At 43.1% G+C, this 16078-nt stretch overlaps 1 protein-coding gene across 1 annotated transcript in view; it reads right to left on the bottom strand.

Annotated features, from left to right (window-relative positions):
• Positions 1 to 15124, bottom strand: part of si:ch211-136a13.1 (HHIP-like protein 1) — a 133740-nt gene extending 118616 nt beyond the window's left edge. Inside the window, exon 1 of the mRNA XM_039768172.1 lies at positions 14775 to 15124. Coding sequence (XP_039624106.1) covers positions 14775 to 15053 — 279 coding nt within the window. The 5' untranslated portion in view covers positions 15054 to 15124. The remainder of the gene's footprint in view (positions 1 to 14774) is intronic.
• Between the last annotated feature and the right edge of the window lie 954 nt (positions 15125 to 16078).

Raw genomic sequence — 16078 nt, 5'->3', positions numbered from 1 at the left:
GAGAAAAGTAAAACATGATCAATGACGGTCATCTCCGGGCCAAGGGGTAAGCACAACCTTTGAGTCCAAATGATTGTTATGAAAAGATTAATGATTATTAGGGGAAAGGAGTTTACAAGTCGAGATAATTGTTGTGAAAGCAGGTACAATATGAGGTCATTATTACGAAGATAACATGTAAACTGGATGGTGAGAAATATGTACAAAATAGGAATGTTTTGTGAATAGAACTGAAATAAAAATGAACCGCACCCAAACCACTGGCTCATTTCATGAACAGAGACAGGCTTTATGTGCTCTGCAGTTGTTTCCTATGCTGTGCAATAAAGTCTAAATTCTGACTGCCTTTCTGAAGACTCTGCTTGTTTTTTTTTTTATTACAACACAGCATAGTACGGGGTCAGCGCATCCCATTGGTCTGGATGGTACCTCAAGGAAGCCAGGCTAAGATAGAGAGAGATTATAAATGCACTCAATGTCTCTCTGCCATTTCATCTATTCTGAGAAGAGGTCATGCCATCTCTCTCCCAATGCAAAGACCATGCAGGAACAAAGACCAAGACAGAGAGCCACCTGGTAGTCTAAGCTAGATGAACTGATTATTTCTATATTAATATTATTTTGCCAACACTCACATTTGTACTTTTATAATTTTTTATTATTATTATTAATTATTCTTAACTTTTATTATTGTGGGCAAATTATTTCTAATATATAAATTAATGTGTAACTGTGCCTCCTCCTTGTTCTGGTCCTCCATCCGATTGCCTGGAGTTACTGATATAAAAGGATGAAGGATGCGCTGAATTACAGCAGTTAATCTTGACAGTGTGGTAAGAGTATTCAGTTTGGGGCATTCTGTTAAGGTCTACTTAATAAAAGTATAAATGGGAGTTGGGTAACCCTAGGGCCCTACCTTGACCAAACATGGCCCCTTGACTAGGACTGGCACCTATTACATAAAAAAGTCCTACACTAAGTCTATGGCAGCTGGCATCAGCTGAGTGTCCCCCAGTGTAACACCAGAAGGTCTGAATGTGAATGGAGGGAGGGATGGAGGAATGGGTGGGTGGAGGACCAAATGCCATATAATGCTACCCAGATGTATTCCCAGCAGCTTGGCTGTCTCCCTTGCTTAATATCCTGCATTTATTACACAAGAAAATGCTAACATTTCTATAATCTTGGGAGGTCAGATTAGAAATGTTTCAGCTGTTTCAGGACATTCTCTGCTGAAATGACTCTTATTAAAAAGAAAAACAAAAAAAAAAAACAGGCATTGGCTTAGAAAAAATGTTTAATAGTAAAGTAATATCATTCTCAAACCTGCTTAATCTAGTTTGAGATTGTGGACACTAGAGCCTACATGGGCAGCATCAAATGTGACGCAGGATCCAGCCCTGAATGGGTAGCCCCGGGTTAACAACGACTTCCACCAGTAAGTACTGTTAGCCAACAGGTTGCTGGCAGAAATTGGGCTACTGTTGGCCAAAGAAGAAGAAGGAGAAGAAGAGGTGGGAGATGTGTCCGGAGGCAGGAGGGGAGGAGGAAAGTAAAGAGAGTGGAACTGAGGGTAGTAACTTTGAATGTTGGCAGTATGACTGGTAAGGGGCGAGAGTTAGCAGATATGATGGAGAGAAGGAAGGTTGATATATTATGTGTGCAGGAGACTAAATGGAAGGGGAGTAAGGTCAGGTGGATCGGAGGTGGATTCAAATTCTTCTATCATGGTGTGGATGGGAGGAGAAATGGAGTAGGGGTAAATTCTGAAGGAACAATATGTCAAGAGTGCTTAGGAGGTGAAAAGTGTGTCAGACAGAGTAATGATTATGAAGCTGGAAATTGGAGGTGTGATGATAAATGTTATTAGTGCATATGCACCGCAAGTTGGGTGTGCAATGGGTGAGAAAGAAGATTTTTGGAGTGAGTTGGATGAAGTGATGAACAGCATACTCATGGGACAGAAAGTGGTGATTGGAGCGGATTTCAATGGGCATGTTGGTGAAGGGAACAGAGGAGACAAGGAGGTGATGGGTAGGTATGGTGTCAAGAAGAGGAATGAAGAAGGTCAGAGGATAGTGGATTTTGCCAAAAGGATGGACATGGCTGTGGTGAATACATATTTTAAGAAGAGGGTGAAACATAGGGCTACATACAAGAATGGAGGCAGATGCACACAGGTAGATTACATCCTATGCAGAAGAGTCAATCTGAAGGAGATTGAAGACTGCAAAGTGGTGGAAGGGGAAAGTGTAGTTAAGCAGCATAGAATGGTGGTCTGTAGGATGACGTTGGAGATCAAGAAGAGGAAGAGAGTGAGAGCAGAGCCAAGGATCAAATGGTGGAAGCTGAAAAAAGGAAGACTGCAAGGTTGAGTTTAGGGAGGTGAGACAGGCACTGGGTGGCAGTGAAGAGTTACCAGACAGCTGGGAAACTACAGCAGATGTAGTAAGGGTGACCGCAAGAAGGGTGCTTGATGAGACACCTGGAAAGAGGAAGGAGGAAAAGGAAACCCGGTGGTGGAATGAGGAAATACAGGAGAGTATACAGAGGAAGAATATGGCAAAGAAGAAGTGGGATAGTCAGAGAGATGCAGAAAGTAGACAAGAATACAAGGAGATAAGGCGCAAGGTGAAGAGAGGTGGCGAAGGCTAAAGAAAAGGCGTATTATGAGTTGTATGAGGGGTTGGACACTAAGGAGGGAGAAAAGGACCTGTACCGGCTGACTAGACAGAGGGACCGAGCTGGGAAAGATGTGCAGCAGGTTAGGGAGATAAAGGATAAAGATGGAAACGTACTCACAAGCGAGGAGAGTGTGTTGAGCAGATGGAAAGAGTACTTTGATAGGCTGATGAATGAAGAGAACGAGAGAGAGAAGAGGTTAGATGATGTGAAGATAGTGAATCAGGAAGTGCAACAGATTAGCAAGGAGAAAGTAAGGACAGCTATGAAGAGGATGAAGAATGGAAAGGCCGTTGGTCCAGATGACATACCTGTGGAAGCATGGAGGTGTTTAGGAGAGATGGCAGTGGAGTTTTTAACCAGATTGTTTAATGGAATCTTGGAAAGTGAGAGGATGCCTGAGGAGTGGAGAAGTGTACTGGTGCCGATATTTAAGAATAAGGGGGATGTGCAGGACTGCAGTAACTACAGGGGAATAAAATTGATGAGCCACAGCATGAAGTTATGGGAAAGAGTAGTGGAAGCTAGGTTAAGAAGTGAGGTGATGATTAGTGAACAGCAGTATGGTTTCATGCCAAGAAAGAGCACCACAGATGCAATGTTTGCTCTTAGGATGTTGATGGAGAAGTTTAGAGAAGGCCAGAAGGAGTTGTATTGCATCTTTGTGGACCTGGAGAAAGCATATGACAGGGTGCCTCGAGAGGAGCTGTGGTATTGTATGAGGAAGTCGGGAGTGGCAGAGAAGTATGTAAGAGTCATACAGGATATGTACGAGGGAAATGTGACAGTGGTGAGGTCTGTGGTAGGAGTGACAGATGCATTCAAGTTGGAGGTGGGATTACATCAGGGATCGGCTCTGAGTCCTTTCAAAGGGAAGGTCTACAGGACTGTAGTAAGTATGTTGTATGGGTTGGAGATGGTGGAATTGACCAGAAATCAGGAGACGGAGCTGGAGGTGGAGTTAAAGATGTTAAGATTTGCACTGGGTTTGACAAGGATGGACAGGATTAGAAATGAGGACATTAGAGGGTCAGCTCAAGTTGCATGGTTAGGAGACAAAGTCAGAGAGGCGAGACTGCATTGGTTTGGACATGTGCAGAGGAGAGATGCTGGGTATATTGGGAGAAGGATGCTAAGGGTAGAGTTACCAGGGAAGAGGAAAAGAGGAAGGCCTAAGAGATTTATGGATGTTATGAGAGTGGACATGCAGGTGATGGGTGTAACAGAGCAAGATGCAGTGGACAGAAAGATATGGAAGAAGATAATCCGCTGTGGCGACCCCTAACGGAAGCAGCCAAAAGAGGAGGAAGACAAATGAGGTGGAAACCATTCTTTCCATTTGTTTCTTGTTTGTTTACCTAATAACTAAGCTGTTTGAACATCTCATCCAGATACATCCTAAAGGCTGTCAAGGTTTCTGCTTCCTCTCCATGTCTCAGTAGTTTGTTCCACAACTCTTTGCATAAAGAAGGACTTCTTGGCTTCAGTCCTAAATACTCTTCCCCTTAATTTCCACTGATATCCTTGAATACATGATTCACACTTAAGCTGAAAGAATTCTGCTGGATCCACTTTATAAATACCTTTGACAATTCTGAAGATCTGGATTAGGTCCCAACACAGTCTCCTCTGCTCAAGACTAAACACTTGGGTTCTGTCACAGTAGGGCATGTCCTAAACTTCTGGGATGCACCTAGTTGGTCTCTTGTACACAACAATGTCATGTGTTGTGTGGCCTGCAGGGGGCTCACCAGCTGTCCCAAATCTGACACAGACAGACAGCAGGGACAAGTTTACAACACATGTTTGTGTAGCGTGGGAAACTCTTTTCCTTACTTTCCCACCTGGTCCGCACAGTACAGCCCAATAAACAAAGCACACAGTAGTTTCTTTATTTCTTTCTTTCTTTCTTTCCTTCTTTCTTTCTCTCGCGAGAGTTGTGAGTGGGTGGAGCTCTGTGAGAAAGTGAGAGTGAGAGCAGGAGAGTTTGAAGGTCTGTGATTTCACTATTTGTTTTTCCTGTTTTTTTGTTCTTAATTGTTATTCTGTCTCTGTTTATCTTTTTGTTGAATTGGTTTATTCTGACGAAGGCCAGAATGACCTCCTCAGGAGGAGTCCGTTTTCGGAACGGTGATTTCGAAAAACTCACCAGACAACATGGAGTGAAGCTTATGCCAGAAACAACCTGTTCTCTGGAAGAATGTGTAATGGCTGTAGGAAATGTAATAGGCTGTGACAATGTTCGTTCAGCCTCAAGAATGAGCAGCGCGGTGGTAATGTTTGTTGCTACAACGGATTTTGTCCATAGATTGGTAGAAAATGGAGCTGTTATAAAGGACACTTTAACTCCCGTAATGCCTCTTACAACTCCAGCAAAAAAGATTACCCTATCTAATGTACCTCCTTTTCTATCTAACGAGACCCTTGAAAGAGAGCTATCTCGCTATGGACAGTTAATCTCGCAGATTAAACGAATACCTTTGGGATGTAAAGCACCCCAGTTGAAGCATGTGATGTCTTCTCGGAGGCAAGTTTTAATGATTTTAAAAAATACAGCGGATGAGTTAAACGTAGCGTTGAGGTTCCGAGTGGACGGTTACGAATATGTTATCTTTGTCACATCAGAACCGATGAAATGCTTTAAATGTGGCAAAGCTGGTCATGTAGCTAGAGATTGCAAAGATGTTGTTAACACTGCAGAATTAGGCAAGCAACTGACCCCAGATGAGACCCCTGACCGCCCTGGGGATCAGACAGATGCGGCAGAGACGGCGTCTGCATTTAATAACACAGCGGAGAGCAGCGGCGGGATTGCTGTTGCTGAAAATGAAGACGCTGCTAGCGATCAAACTGCGTTGGTCCAAATGAACAGCGATTCCTTTAATTCTGATCCCAAATTGAATAGGGATAATGGAAGTCAAGACCTCCCTGTATCAGAGTCTGGAAACACTGCTAACGAGTTGGGTGTTTTGGAGGTATCGGACTCTGCTATAGAATTAGTGGTCCCAAGCATATGGGGTGATATGGAAATAGAATGTGTCGGCTCCGACAGTACTTTCAAAACACCGAAGGCTGTTAAAAGACACTGTGGGACAGACGAGCAATTTGCTTTTAAAAAAAAGAAGCTTTGAAGAGACTACAGCTGCAGCGGTTTCAGATTGTGGGGAGGACGGTTATTTAACTGATTCCTCTGTTGTGTCGGAAAGTAGTTAGGACACCACAGAAGGATATGGATTCTACAGAATTAGAGTCGTTTTGGTTGAAACAAAGGGGAAAAGTGTGGATGTACAGAATTTTTTTCCGGATGTTAAATTATTTATTTCCTCCGTTAAATGGTTAATGAAGCAACGATCGGGCACTGAGGTTTTGTCAGACATAGAGGGGTGGAGGCTTCGAAGTATTTTAAGAAAGTTACGTACCACTGCTAATTTAACAACTTGTTAACAATGGCTCAAAATTCTGCATTTCATATATTACTTAATGGTATTATAGCATTTTTTTTGGTTGCATTATCAATTTTTACAATGCACGATTTTAAAATTGGGAGTCTTAATGTTGCAGGTTGTAAGAGCCCTCTTAAGATCGCTAAAGTGTGCGACTTCCTGAGAGGGAAGCATCTGACTGTGGCTTACCTTCAGGAGACACACAGTGAAACTGCTCTAGAAACTGAGTGGCAGAAATGCTGGGGAGGAGACGTTTTTTTTTAGTCATGGGTCAACACGCAGCTCTGGTGTTGCCATTGGTATATCTAAACAAGTGTGTCCGACATCGGTGTCTGCCTTCGAAGTGATAAAAGGGCGGATGCTTAAAGTAAAATTTGACTTGGACAACAGCCGGTTGGTTTTTATTAACGTTTATGCTCCAACAATTGGCAGTGAAAGAGTGCGCTTTTTTAAATGTCTTGAGCGTACTTTATCAGAGTGTGACCCGGATGAATGTGTGTTTTTAGGTGGGGATTTTAACTGCACCCTTAATGATGCACTGGACAGAAATCATGCAGAGCCCCACCCGCGATCTGCCAGAGAGCTGAAAGTGCTTATTGAGCGATATGAATTGAAGGATGTGTGGAGGGCTCTGAATGGGGGCGACAGGCAGTACACGTGGGCACAGGTGCGAGGTGGCACTCTTTCACTTGCCAGGCTTGATCGGTTTTATACTTTAAACCATCATCTTAACCATTTTAATTCATGTGTCATTGTGCCAACAAGCCTTTCTGATCATGCATTGGTCACCTGCAATGTTCTTCTGTCATCTTTAAAGTCAAAAAGCTCTCATTGGCATTTTAATGAGCTTTTATGTCAGGACTCCCATTTTAAAAATTGTTTTAGGTACTTTTGGACACAGTGGCGGGAAAGGATATGTCAGTTCTCTTCTCTGAGTCAGTGGTGGGATGTTGGTAAAGTGCAGATTCGCCAGTTCTGTCAGCAGTATACTCTGAATGTCACACGGAGTTTGAATGATTCTATGAAAGCACTGGAGGAAGAGATAGCAGCACTCCAGCAGGACTTGGACTCCTCTAAGGGCAGTGAGAACCTGGACATGATAAAAGTGAGAAAGGCTGCCCTCGCACAACTGACTGATTATAAAGTACAAGGTGCTTTGGTTAGAGCCCGTTTTCAAGCGGAAACTGAGTGTGATGCTCCATCCAAGTACTTTTTTGGGCTGGAAAGAAAACAGGGCCAAAGCAGAATGATTCATTGTTTACATGACCCCTCAGGAAGTGAGATGAGAAGCTCTTCTCAAATTAGGGCATTTGCCGTTGATTTTTATTCTAAACTTTTCTCATCTGAGCTGATGAAACAGGACCCTGCTTGTTCGCGTTTTACTAAGGGACTGCCGCAGGTGCCAGTGGAGGAGTTACCAGCCTTACAGAGAGGGTTTACCCTTGAAGAACTCTCGAGGGCATTGGCAAGTTTAAACACTGGGAAAGCTCCAGGTATTGATGGACTTACTGTCGAATTCTACAGGCTGTTTTGGGAGTTCATCGGACCAGACCTACTTGCAGTTCTTCAAGAGTGTTTAGATAAAGGTCTCCTCCCCTTGAGCTGTAGAAGAGCTGTTGTTGCTCTCATTCCAAAAAAAGGAGATCTTTGTAATATTAAGAACTGGAGGCCAGTAGCCTTTCTTTGTACTGACTATAAAATATTTTCTAAAGTGTCGGCTACGAGAATGAAGGAGGTGTTGGGGCAAGTCATTCACCCTGATCAGAGTTACTGTGTACCAAACAGGTACATATATGAAAACATCTTTTTTATCAGGGATACATTTGAAATTTGCAAATTGTTTGGTTTACACGGTGGTCTAATTTCCTTGGACCAGGAGAAGGCTTTTGATCGGGTGGAGCATCAGTACCTTTGGCGAGTACTAATGGGATTTGGTTTCCCACCCTGCTTTGTTTCCATGGTTCGGGTGCTCTACAGTGACATTCAGGGTGTACTGAAAAAATGCGTTCAGACTGCAAGCTCTGCAAAAACTGCTTTATGGTCATATGGCTGTGTCCTGGAAGCCACTAGCGTGTGCTCTCCTGCACCAAGTTGGCAACTTGAAATTGGACAGCGCGCTTTTCTTAATGGACTTTTTCTTAATATTCCTTCCCCATAGGTAATGTTTCAGATTTCTATCAAAGTATATTGAGAATCTGGCAACAATTGGATTGTCACATTGAGGAAGGATCCTTAAATTTATATTGGACTTTAGAATTGCCAGTTGTCTCCACCATGGCTGTAGAGTCGACATCTCTGAAACAACGCCTGATCAGAGCTGGTATTCTACAAATTAAACATTTGATTCAACCACAGCTACTCAGTTGGCTGAGTGCAGAGTCAGTGGCTGGAGCTTTAGGTCTGAATTCAGTGCGCACAGCAGAAAGATTTTTGCGGCAGATTTTTTTGAATATACCTTCAGCTGCTAAGGATTTATTGAAAGACTTTTTTAATGCTACAGATTACCCAGAGCCTTTATCTGCGTTTCCAAATTTGTTAATTTATGCCAATGAGAACTTGATGGGGGAAAACGACAGGAGAAGAACTAAATATCTTCCTTTTGACTCTGCAGAAGGGAAGGAGCTCTATAAAGTGTGTGTCCAAGCTCGATATCAGCCCCAACTATGCAGATACCCCAGATACATCCTGGAGGGATAAATTGGGAGGGGTAGAGGGTGTCGGCCCCCTTTGGGAGAGTCTGTACAGTCCACCATTGAATAAGAGAACTGGCGATCTGCAATGGAGAATTGTTCATGGGATTGTGGCAGTTAACTCTTTTTTGTCCTTAATTAACCCCAACATCTCAGAGCTGTGTCCTTTTTGCCAACAGAGAGAGACTGTTTTTCACTGTTTTCTTTACTGTTTTAGGATTCAACCTCTTTTATCTGTACTCGACAGTGTCTTTAATGTCTTGGGTGTTTATTTTACCAATCAGATTTTTATATATGGTTTGGCTAATGTGAAAGCAAAAAAGAATGTTGGCAGGGAGTGACAGGGAGTCTGACTTGGTGGGTTTCTTTAAAGCACAATTAAGAATAAGAATTTTATTAGATTTCAAGTTTTATAGGATCCATAATTTGCATACATTTATAGAACAGTGGTGTGCAATGAACGCAATTTGTAAAATTGTTAATGACGAGTGTGTTTTTGTTTTGTGAATTAACTATTATGATATTAAAGAAAAATACGCATTCATAGGTTACATAGGATGTTCTTTTTTTTATTGATGGTTTGTTGATTTTGTAATGATTGTTGAATGTTTAATAAAAGGTATTTTAAAACTCAAAAAACTCTTTCTTTCTTCCTTTCTTTCACCTTCACTCCTCCCGGCAAGCTTCATCTCCCCTCCTCTCGACTCTGGCCCTTGGACTGAAGCTCCCTTTATGCTGCACCTGGCAACACTCTATGTGGCCCAGTAGCATGTTCTGGAAGTTCTTCCAGCTGTGGCAGAAGCCCAGCATTGTAGGGTTCTACAGCTCCCCCTGGTGGCACCCATAGAACCCAACAGGGCTGCAGCAAACTCCAACTCCCAGCATGCCATGCAAGAATCTGAAGGGCCACAACAAATCAGGGGAGACAATGCTCTGTACATGCTCTCTCCCCAGGTCCTTTCATTCATCTGGTGTCCTGGTCTGGCAGGGCCATTGGCCATCCAGGGCAATTGATATGTCTTTTTTGTAGTGTGGTGACCAGACCTGCTCACAGTACTCCAGATGTGGTCTCACTAGTGTGTTACATCATCTTAAGATGACCCACCTGGCCAACCTAGAAGTCTTGATGGATGCAGCAGAAAAACAATTCAGACATGGGGATGCTGGATGTCGGAGGTAGCAGCACTACGTGCGATGTCCCCGATGCTTAACTTGCAGTGTCTGATATAATTAAGAGGGGAAGTCCACAAGATAACTGAATTAAGTGTTGAAGGCCAGGGGGTTTAATCACACTTCACTGATGGTCATTTCATTCAACTTTAGAAGTGTTTCATGGCTGTTCACTGTATTCTTCTAGCTGTACATCTATAAATGTGGGTATTTTGATTCTGGCCTCAATACAGAGCGCTATATAATGATGAAGAACTGCACAGCACAACTGTAACTGAAACTACCCAGCGAGATAAGGTGCGACATAAACAAGAGGCCTTACAGGGCAGCAGCTTCTCTGTTAAGATGCACTGCCCTCATCTTTTATAGTGTCTTTCTATAATGAACACCTTAACAAATTCACTATATCACTGTTCTTTTCATACAGTGGATTTAGAAGTCATTTGGACCCCTATGTGTGGATGCAGTTCATCGACTAATCCTCCACCTTCAACATCCCCCCCCACCCAACCAACTGTCTATTAAACTAAACAACTTGGGTCTCAACTCACACCTCTGCAACTGGATTTTAGATTTTCTTACTAACAGACCACAAACTGTGCGCATGGGTAAGCACTTCTGTTCACTCATAATACTAAGCACTGGGGTACCGCAGGGCTGTGTGCAGAGCCCACTCCTTTACTCCTTCTTCACAAAAGACTGCAAATCTATCCATGATGCCAACATTGTAATAGATTTCACAGACAACACAACCACGATAGGCCTGATCTCCGATAATGACAAATCAGCAAATAGAGAAGAAGTCTCAATCTGGAGAGGAGAGAACAACAACCTTGTGCTCAATTCCAAGAAAACAAAGGAACTGATTCTAGACTTCAGGAGACTGAACTACAGCGGTCACCATCCCATCAGCATTAACAACGAGAGGGTGGAGACAGTCCAGAGTTTCAGATTCTTGGGAGTCCCCATCAGCCAAGACCTGTCATGGACAACAAACACGACAGTAATGACCAAGAAAGGTTCTCAGATACTTTACTTTCTGAGGATCCCAAAGAAAGCACAACTCCCACAACAGATGCTGGTTAACTTCTACAGGTGCACCATTGAGTCTGTCATCAGAGTCTGTACTCTGGCTGCACCTCGGAGAACAGGAAGACCCTTCAGCGTATCATCAAAATGGCTCAGAGAATTACTGGCACTCAGCTACCATCACTGGAAGATATCTTCACTACCCGAAAAGCAAAGAACATTTGTAAAGATCCAACACACCCCAGCCATCTCATTTTTACTCCTCTGCCCTCTGGTGGGCGCTTCAGAGCCCTGCACGCCTGCACTACCAGGCTGAAGAGCAGCTTTAACCCCGAAGCAAGCAGCTTATAAAATACACAGTGATCACTGCCCCTTCCTATAAGAGAGACCACCACTGATTGAACTGAATATCTGCATCAAGCACACATAGTCACACACTTATACATGACCCATGTGGAACTCATGACCATTACACTGAGTGTAATCCTTACTGTGACTTCATTTATATATTTATGTTTAGATATTTATTATTATTTTTACTCTTTGTATATTTGGAACTGTTAATAGTAACTGTACTTCTCATAGTTTAATGTTTACTTTTAAATGTGTGCTTCTTGTAGTATGATGTCTACTGTTACATACTTTTTTTATCTAAGACATATATATATATATGCTTGCTCTGAACAATATTTCATTGCATTGTACAGTGGCAATAAAGATATCTTACATCTTACATCTGAACTACTTGCTCAACATCACACGGTGTTGTTATGGCCAGCACTTTGTCCTAAATACAGCGCTTTCTGTTTACGTACTAAACAGTGAGGTTTAATGTTCTTCTTCACAGAAAGTGCCATTTCCACAGCTTGACTCTGTCTTGTACATGAGTGACCCCGTCCCCAAGGGGTGCTTAATAAGGTCCTGCTGTGCTTTAAATGCGTAAGTAATGTTAGGCCTCTAAATCAGCAAACAGCAATTGCCGTTACTTATGTGGACCACACATCATCAGGGAGGGAGGAGGTGTGGAACTGCCCACCCCGATCCTGGTGGCAGCTCTTAGCATGCTGGATCTAATCTCTACTGAGCACCTAATTGTTCAGCTAAAAAGCCATATTATCATGGCCTAGGATTTGCATTGACACAGCGCCCCTCTAAAGCGCAAAGGTGACACAGACCACAGCCTGGTTAGGCTGCTTTTGAAGATGACTGACAGACTAAAGTCAGGCTGAATTCATGCTGTGCACTCAGAGTGGCTCAAGTTTTCAAGGCTGACACTGATGTACTTGAAGACCCTGAGCCCAGTCACTACCTGCAAAGGGAGACAATGGCACTAGCGTGGCTAAGATGGTGGTGGGGGGTCTACCACAAGGACCATTCAGCTGCTTCATCTAATTTACTGTGTGGCCCCTAAACGTCACTTCTTCGCTTCCAATTGTTAAAAATATATGTGAGCAATAATACTACAGCTCTATACCTGTGAGGGCCTTGGGATGTTGTTTGTTATGGGAAGACACTATATAAAATAAAGTTTGTTAAAAATAATGTTGGAGTGGCCACATTAACATATAAGTCACACATGCTGTATATCTATACTTTTTTCTACATGTCTTGCATGCAAGCCTGAGGACCACCATCCTGGCTCTGATGAGGTAAACAATGCCACCTCAGGACATGAGTCAAGCCCCGTCTGCTCTAGACATCACAATAAAGGGCGTACCCCAGACAATGGCGTCATTTTACACCCAGCATCACTGTTTGACACTATGGAAAAGAACCCAAAGAGCCAGCTACTAAGAGCCTTTTTGATTTGTGTTAAGGAAACTGTTTCTTTAATTTCTCTGAAGAAAAAAAAAAAGGACACATCTCTATATATTTAAAATCCAACGTCTGTCCGCTTTTCATGACAGAACTACTTAATGGATTTACATCTTTTTTTCTATAATTTGCTTGAACATTCCAGTTGATTTTGCGACTTCTTTCATTGCGCTAAGAATCAGCTCGCTTGCAGGAATGATATATTCGTGTTAATCCGAGACAGAGGCTGCGGGCCGAGAGGAGGGAGAAGAGTGACGTCAGGAGTAGAGAGCTGGACGGGGCCCTCCTCACTGTCCTGTTTCACTAATACGCGGGCGAAGCCACGGGGGATGGCTAGTATATATATACAGGTATATACTATATATGCTATACATAGGGCGGCATGGTGGCGCAGTGGTAGCGTGACCAGGGTTCACTTCCCAGGTCCTCCCTGCGTGGAGTACGGTGGGCTGGTGTCCTGCCTGGGGTTTGTTTCCTGCCTTACGCCCTGTGTTGGCTGGGATTGGCTCCAGTAAACCCCCGTGAGCCTGTAGTTAGGATATAGCGGGTTGGATAATGGATGGATACTATACATATATAGAGTTTATATCTATGCTTCCATTTCCCTAACCCAGCAGCATGATGGCGCAGTGCTACTGCTCTTGTTAGGGTTCATGTCCCAAGTTCTCCCTGCATCAAGTTTGCATGCTCTTCCCATGTCTGAGTGGGTTTCCATTGGGTGCTCCTGTTTCCTCCTACGGTCCAAAGACATGCAGGTGAGGTGAATTGGCCCTGGTGTGTTAGTCTGTGTGTGTTCCTGCCTTGAATCCTATGCTAGCTAGGATAGGCTCCAGCACCCCTGGTGATCCTGGTCTGGATTAAGCAGGTTAGAAAATGACCTGACATGACCTTTGCCTAACCCACTTATCCAGGACTGGGTTGGTGGGCAGCTGGAGCCTATCCAGGTAATTATCAGGTGCAAGGCAGGAATAACACCTGGACAGGGCACCAGTCCATCACAAAAAGCAAACATACAAAACGCCATGTGAGGACCATCTGAAACACCATTGAGTCCATCATATTGTGAGGGAACATATGACACTATATAACTACATAACAGATAATGGATATCTAAGTCACTATATAACTGATAGACAAATAGACACAGATGAGCTCTGTACAGAGTTTCTGTGTTCTTCATCTGTGTGCAATTTTTTCCCAACATATCAACAGGTTGATGATATGAAAGTAAATGTCCTGCAACAGGATGTCTTCTTGCCAATATGCTCCTCTGTCTATCTGCCAGAAATTGTAAAAAAAAAAACTCAAAAAAACAGTAGACTGGCACAGTGGGTAGCACTTCCACCTCACAGCTCCAGCATCCCACATCTGCACTATGCCTATGTGCAGTATGAATACTCTTCCCAGTACAGAAGTGAATTTCCTTCCCACATCCCCAAAGAGGTGAGCCTTACCTTAGACTAAACTGGGCCGAGGCCATAAGTGTGAGCAGGTCCTGTGGTGAACTGCCTTAAGCACCGTGCTGCTCGGGTAGACTCTGCAACCCTTAAGTTTAATTAGTGGGTTTAGATGTGAACTCCCTCTCACACACACGACAGACAGAGAAATAGATAGATAGATAGATAGATAGATAGATAGATAGAGGGCACTATATAATATATAGATAGATAGATATTTGATACTAGATAGATAGATAGATGTAGATAGATAGATAGATAGATAAAATATGTATAGTGCATATTTCTATCTATCTATCTATCTATCTATCTATCTATCTATCTATCTATCTATCTATCTATCTAATATATAGTGCCTTTCACGTCCATCTATCTATCTATCTGTCTATCTATCTATCTATCTATCTATCTATCTATCTACATTACATATCCGACAAATGATCCATGCTCTTTTAAAACGCTTAAACGTTCCTAAATTACATTCTCACCTGGCACATGATCGACTTGATGAATTTCCCGCAGCTGACGAAGCCGCCGTAATCGAAGAAATCCATAATCTCATAATAACGATTGGAGATGGCGATGTCCCGCTCCACATCGCAACATCCAAACTTCGAATACTCCTTGCAGAAGACCAAAGCCCCAGAAGGCTGAAAGGGAGGTTTGTAGTCCAGGCACTGGGGGTGGCCGTTCGCCAGCCATACGGTCGCCAGGAGGAGCAGGACACGAAAGCTGCCGTGTCCGCAGCGAACACGAGCCCCCTTCATCGCCAGGGAGCTTTACATGGGATCTTAAGATTTGCCAGGCTGTTCAGAGTTACGGCACTCGAGAGAGTACGTGTGTGTGTGTGTGTGTGTGTGTGTGTGTGCACACATGTGTCTGAGCACCCCCGCCCCCCATGACCCTCCTCCTAGCTTCGTTTAATTTGGGCCTCAGTGTGTTTGTGCTGACATGATGGGGGAGCCAAATAATGAAAGTAGACAAATCTGCGCGAAACCACCGCCCCCCCCCCAATTCCCTCCTATACAAACACCCACAGCGCTGGATTCTCACATATCTGCAGAACCTTCATATACTTCACTGGTTTACCCCACCATTTTCTTCTTCGCTATTGCCGGTCGTTTTAACAACAACAACAATACTACTACTACTACTACTATTAATAATAATAATAATAATAATAATAATAATAATACGTTTTGATGATGAGCTAATACAAATTCACTCATACACAATACGTTAACCAAACCCCAAATCCCCCATCCCCCAAAACATCGGAGTATTCATTTATTCAAACTAGAACATGCTATAAAGAGCGGAGCGGAGGCAGTGAGACTCGGGTGTACAGAGGGAGTGTCACCAAAAAGAAAGTGAAAGACGTACAGTTTACAAACGAGCAGTACCAGTTAGGGACAACTGAGGTGGCAGTAGCCCGGCATGTACTATTCTAACGGGGTGGCGCTGCCGAGCTAAAGCGAGAACGACGAGTCGACGAAGCTCCGCTCTGCAGATTCTAACGTGTCATCAAAAAATTCGTAGGAAGTTTAGGATGTGAAACATAATTACCGTTTTTTAAACAATAAACTAAAAAAAAAAAAAAAAACAGATTAAGCGGAACCATATGAAACAAAACGAGCTGCATAAAACTCAGAAACCACAGTCTTCTAAAATTAACTTGCATTTAAAATTGCAATTCTTGAAAGCGTTGCTCTAAATAAGTAATGGGATGTTTGGAAAAACCGCCGATTGCACCATTCGTCTTCTTTTCGATGATGAACAAATGAGGCTTTGG

The sequence above is a fragment of the Polypterus senegalus genome, chromosome 11, assembly GCF_016835505.1.
Source record: "Polypterus senegalus isolate Bchr_013 chromosome 11, ASM1683550v1, whole genome shotgun sequence".
NCBI lineage: Eukaryota > Metazoa > Chordata > Cladistia > Polypteriformes > Polypteridae > Polypterus > Polypterus senegalus.
This window is presented reverse-complemented; position numbering and strand designations above follow the sequence as displayed.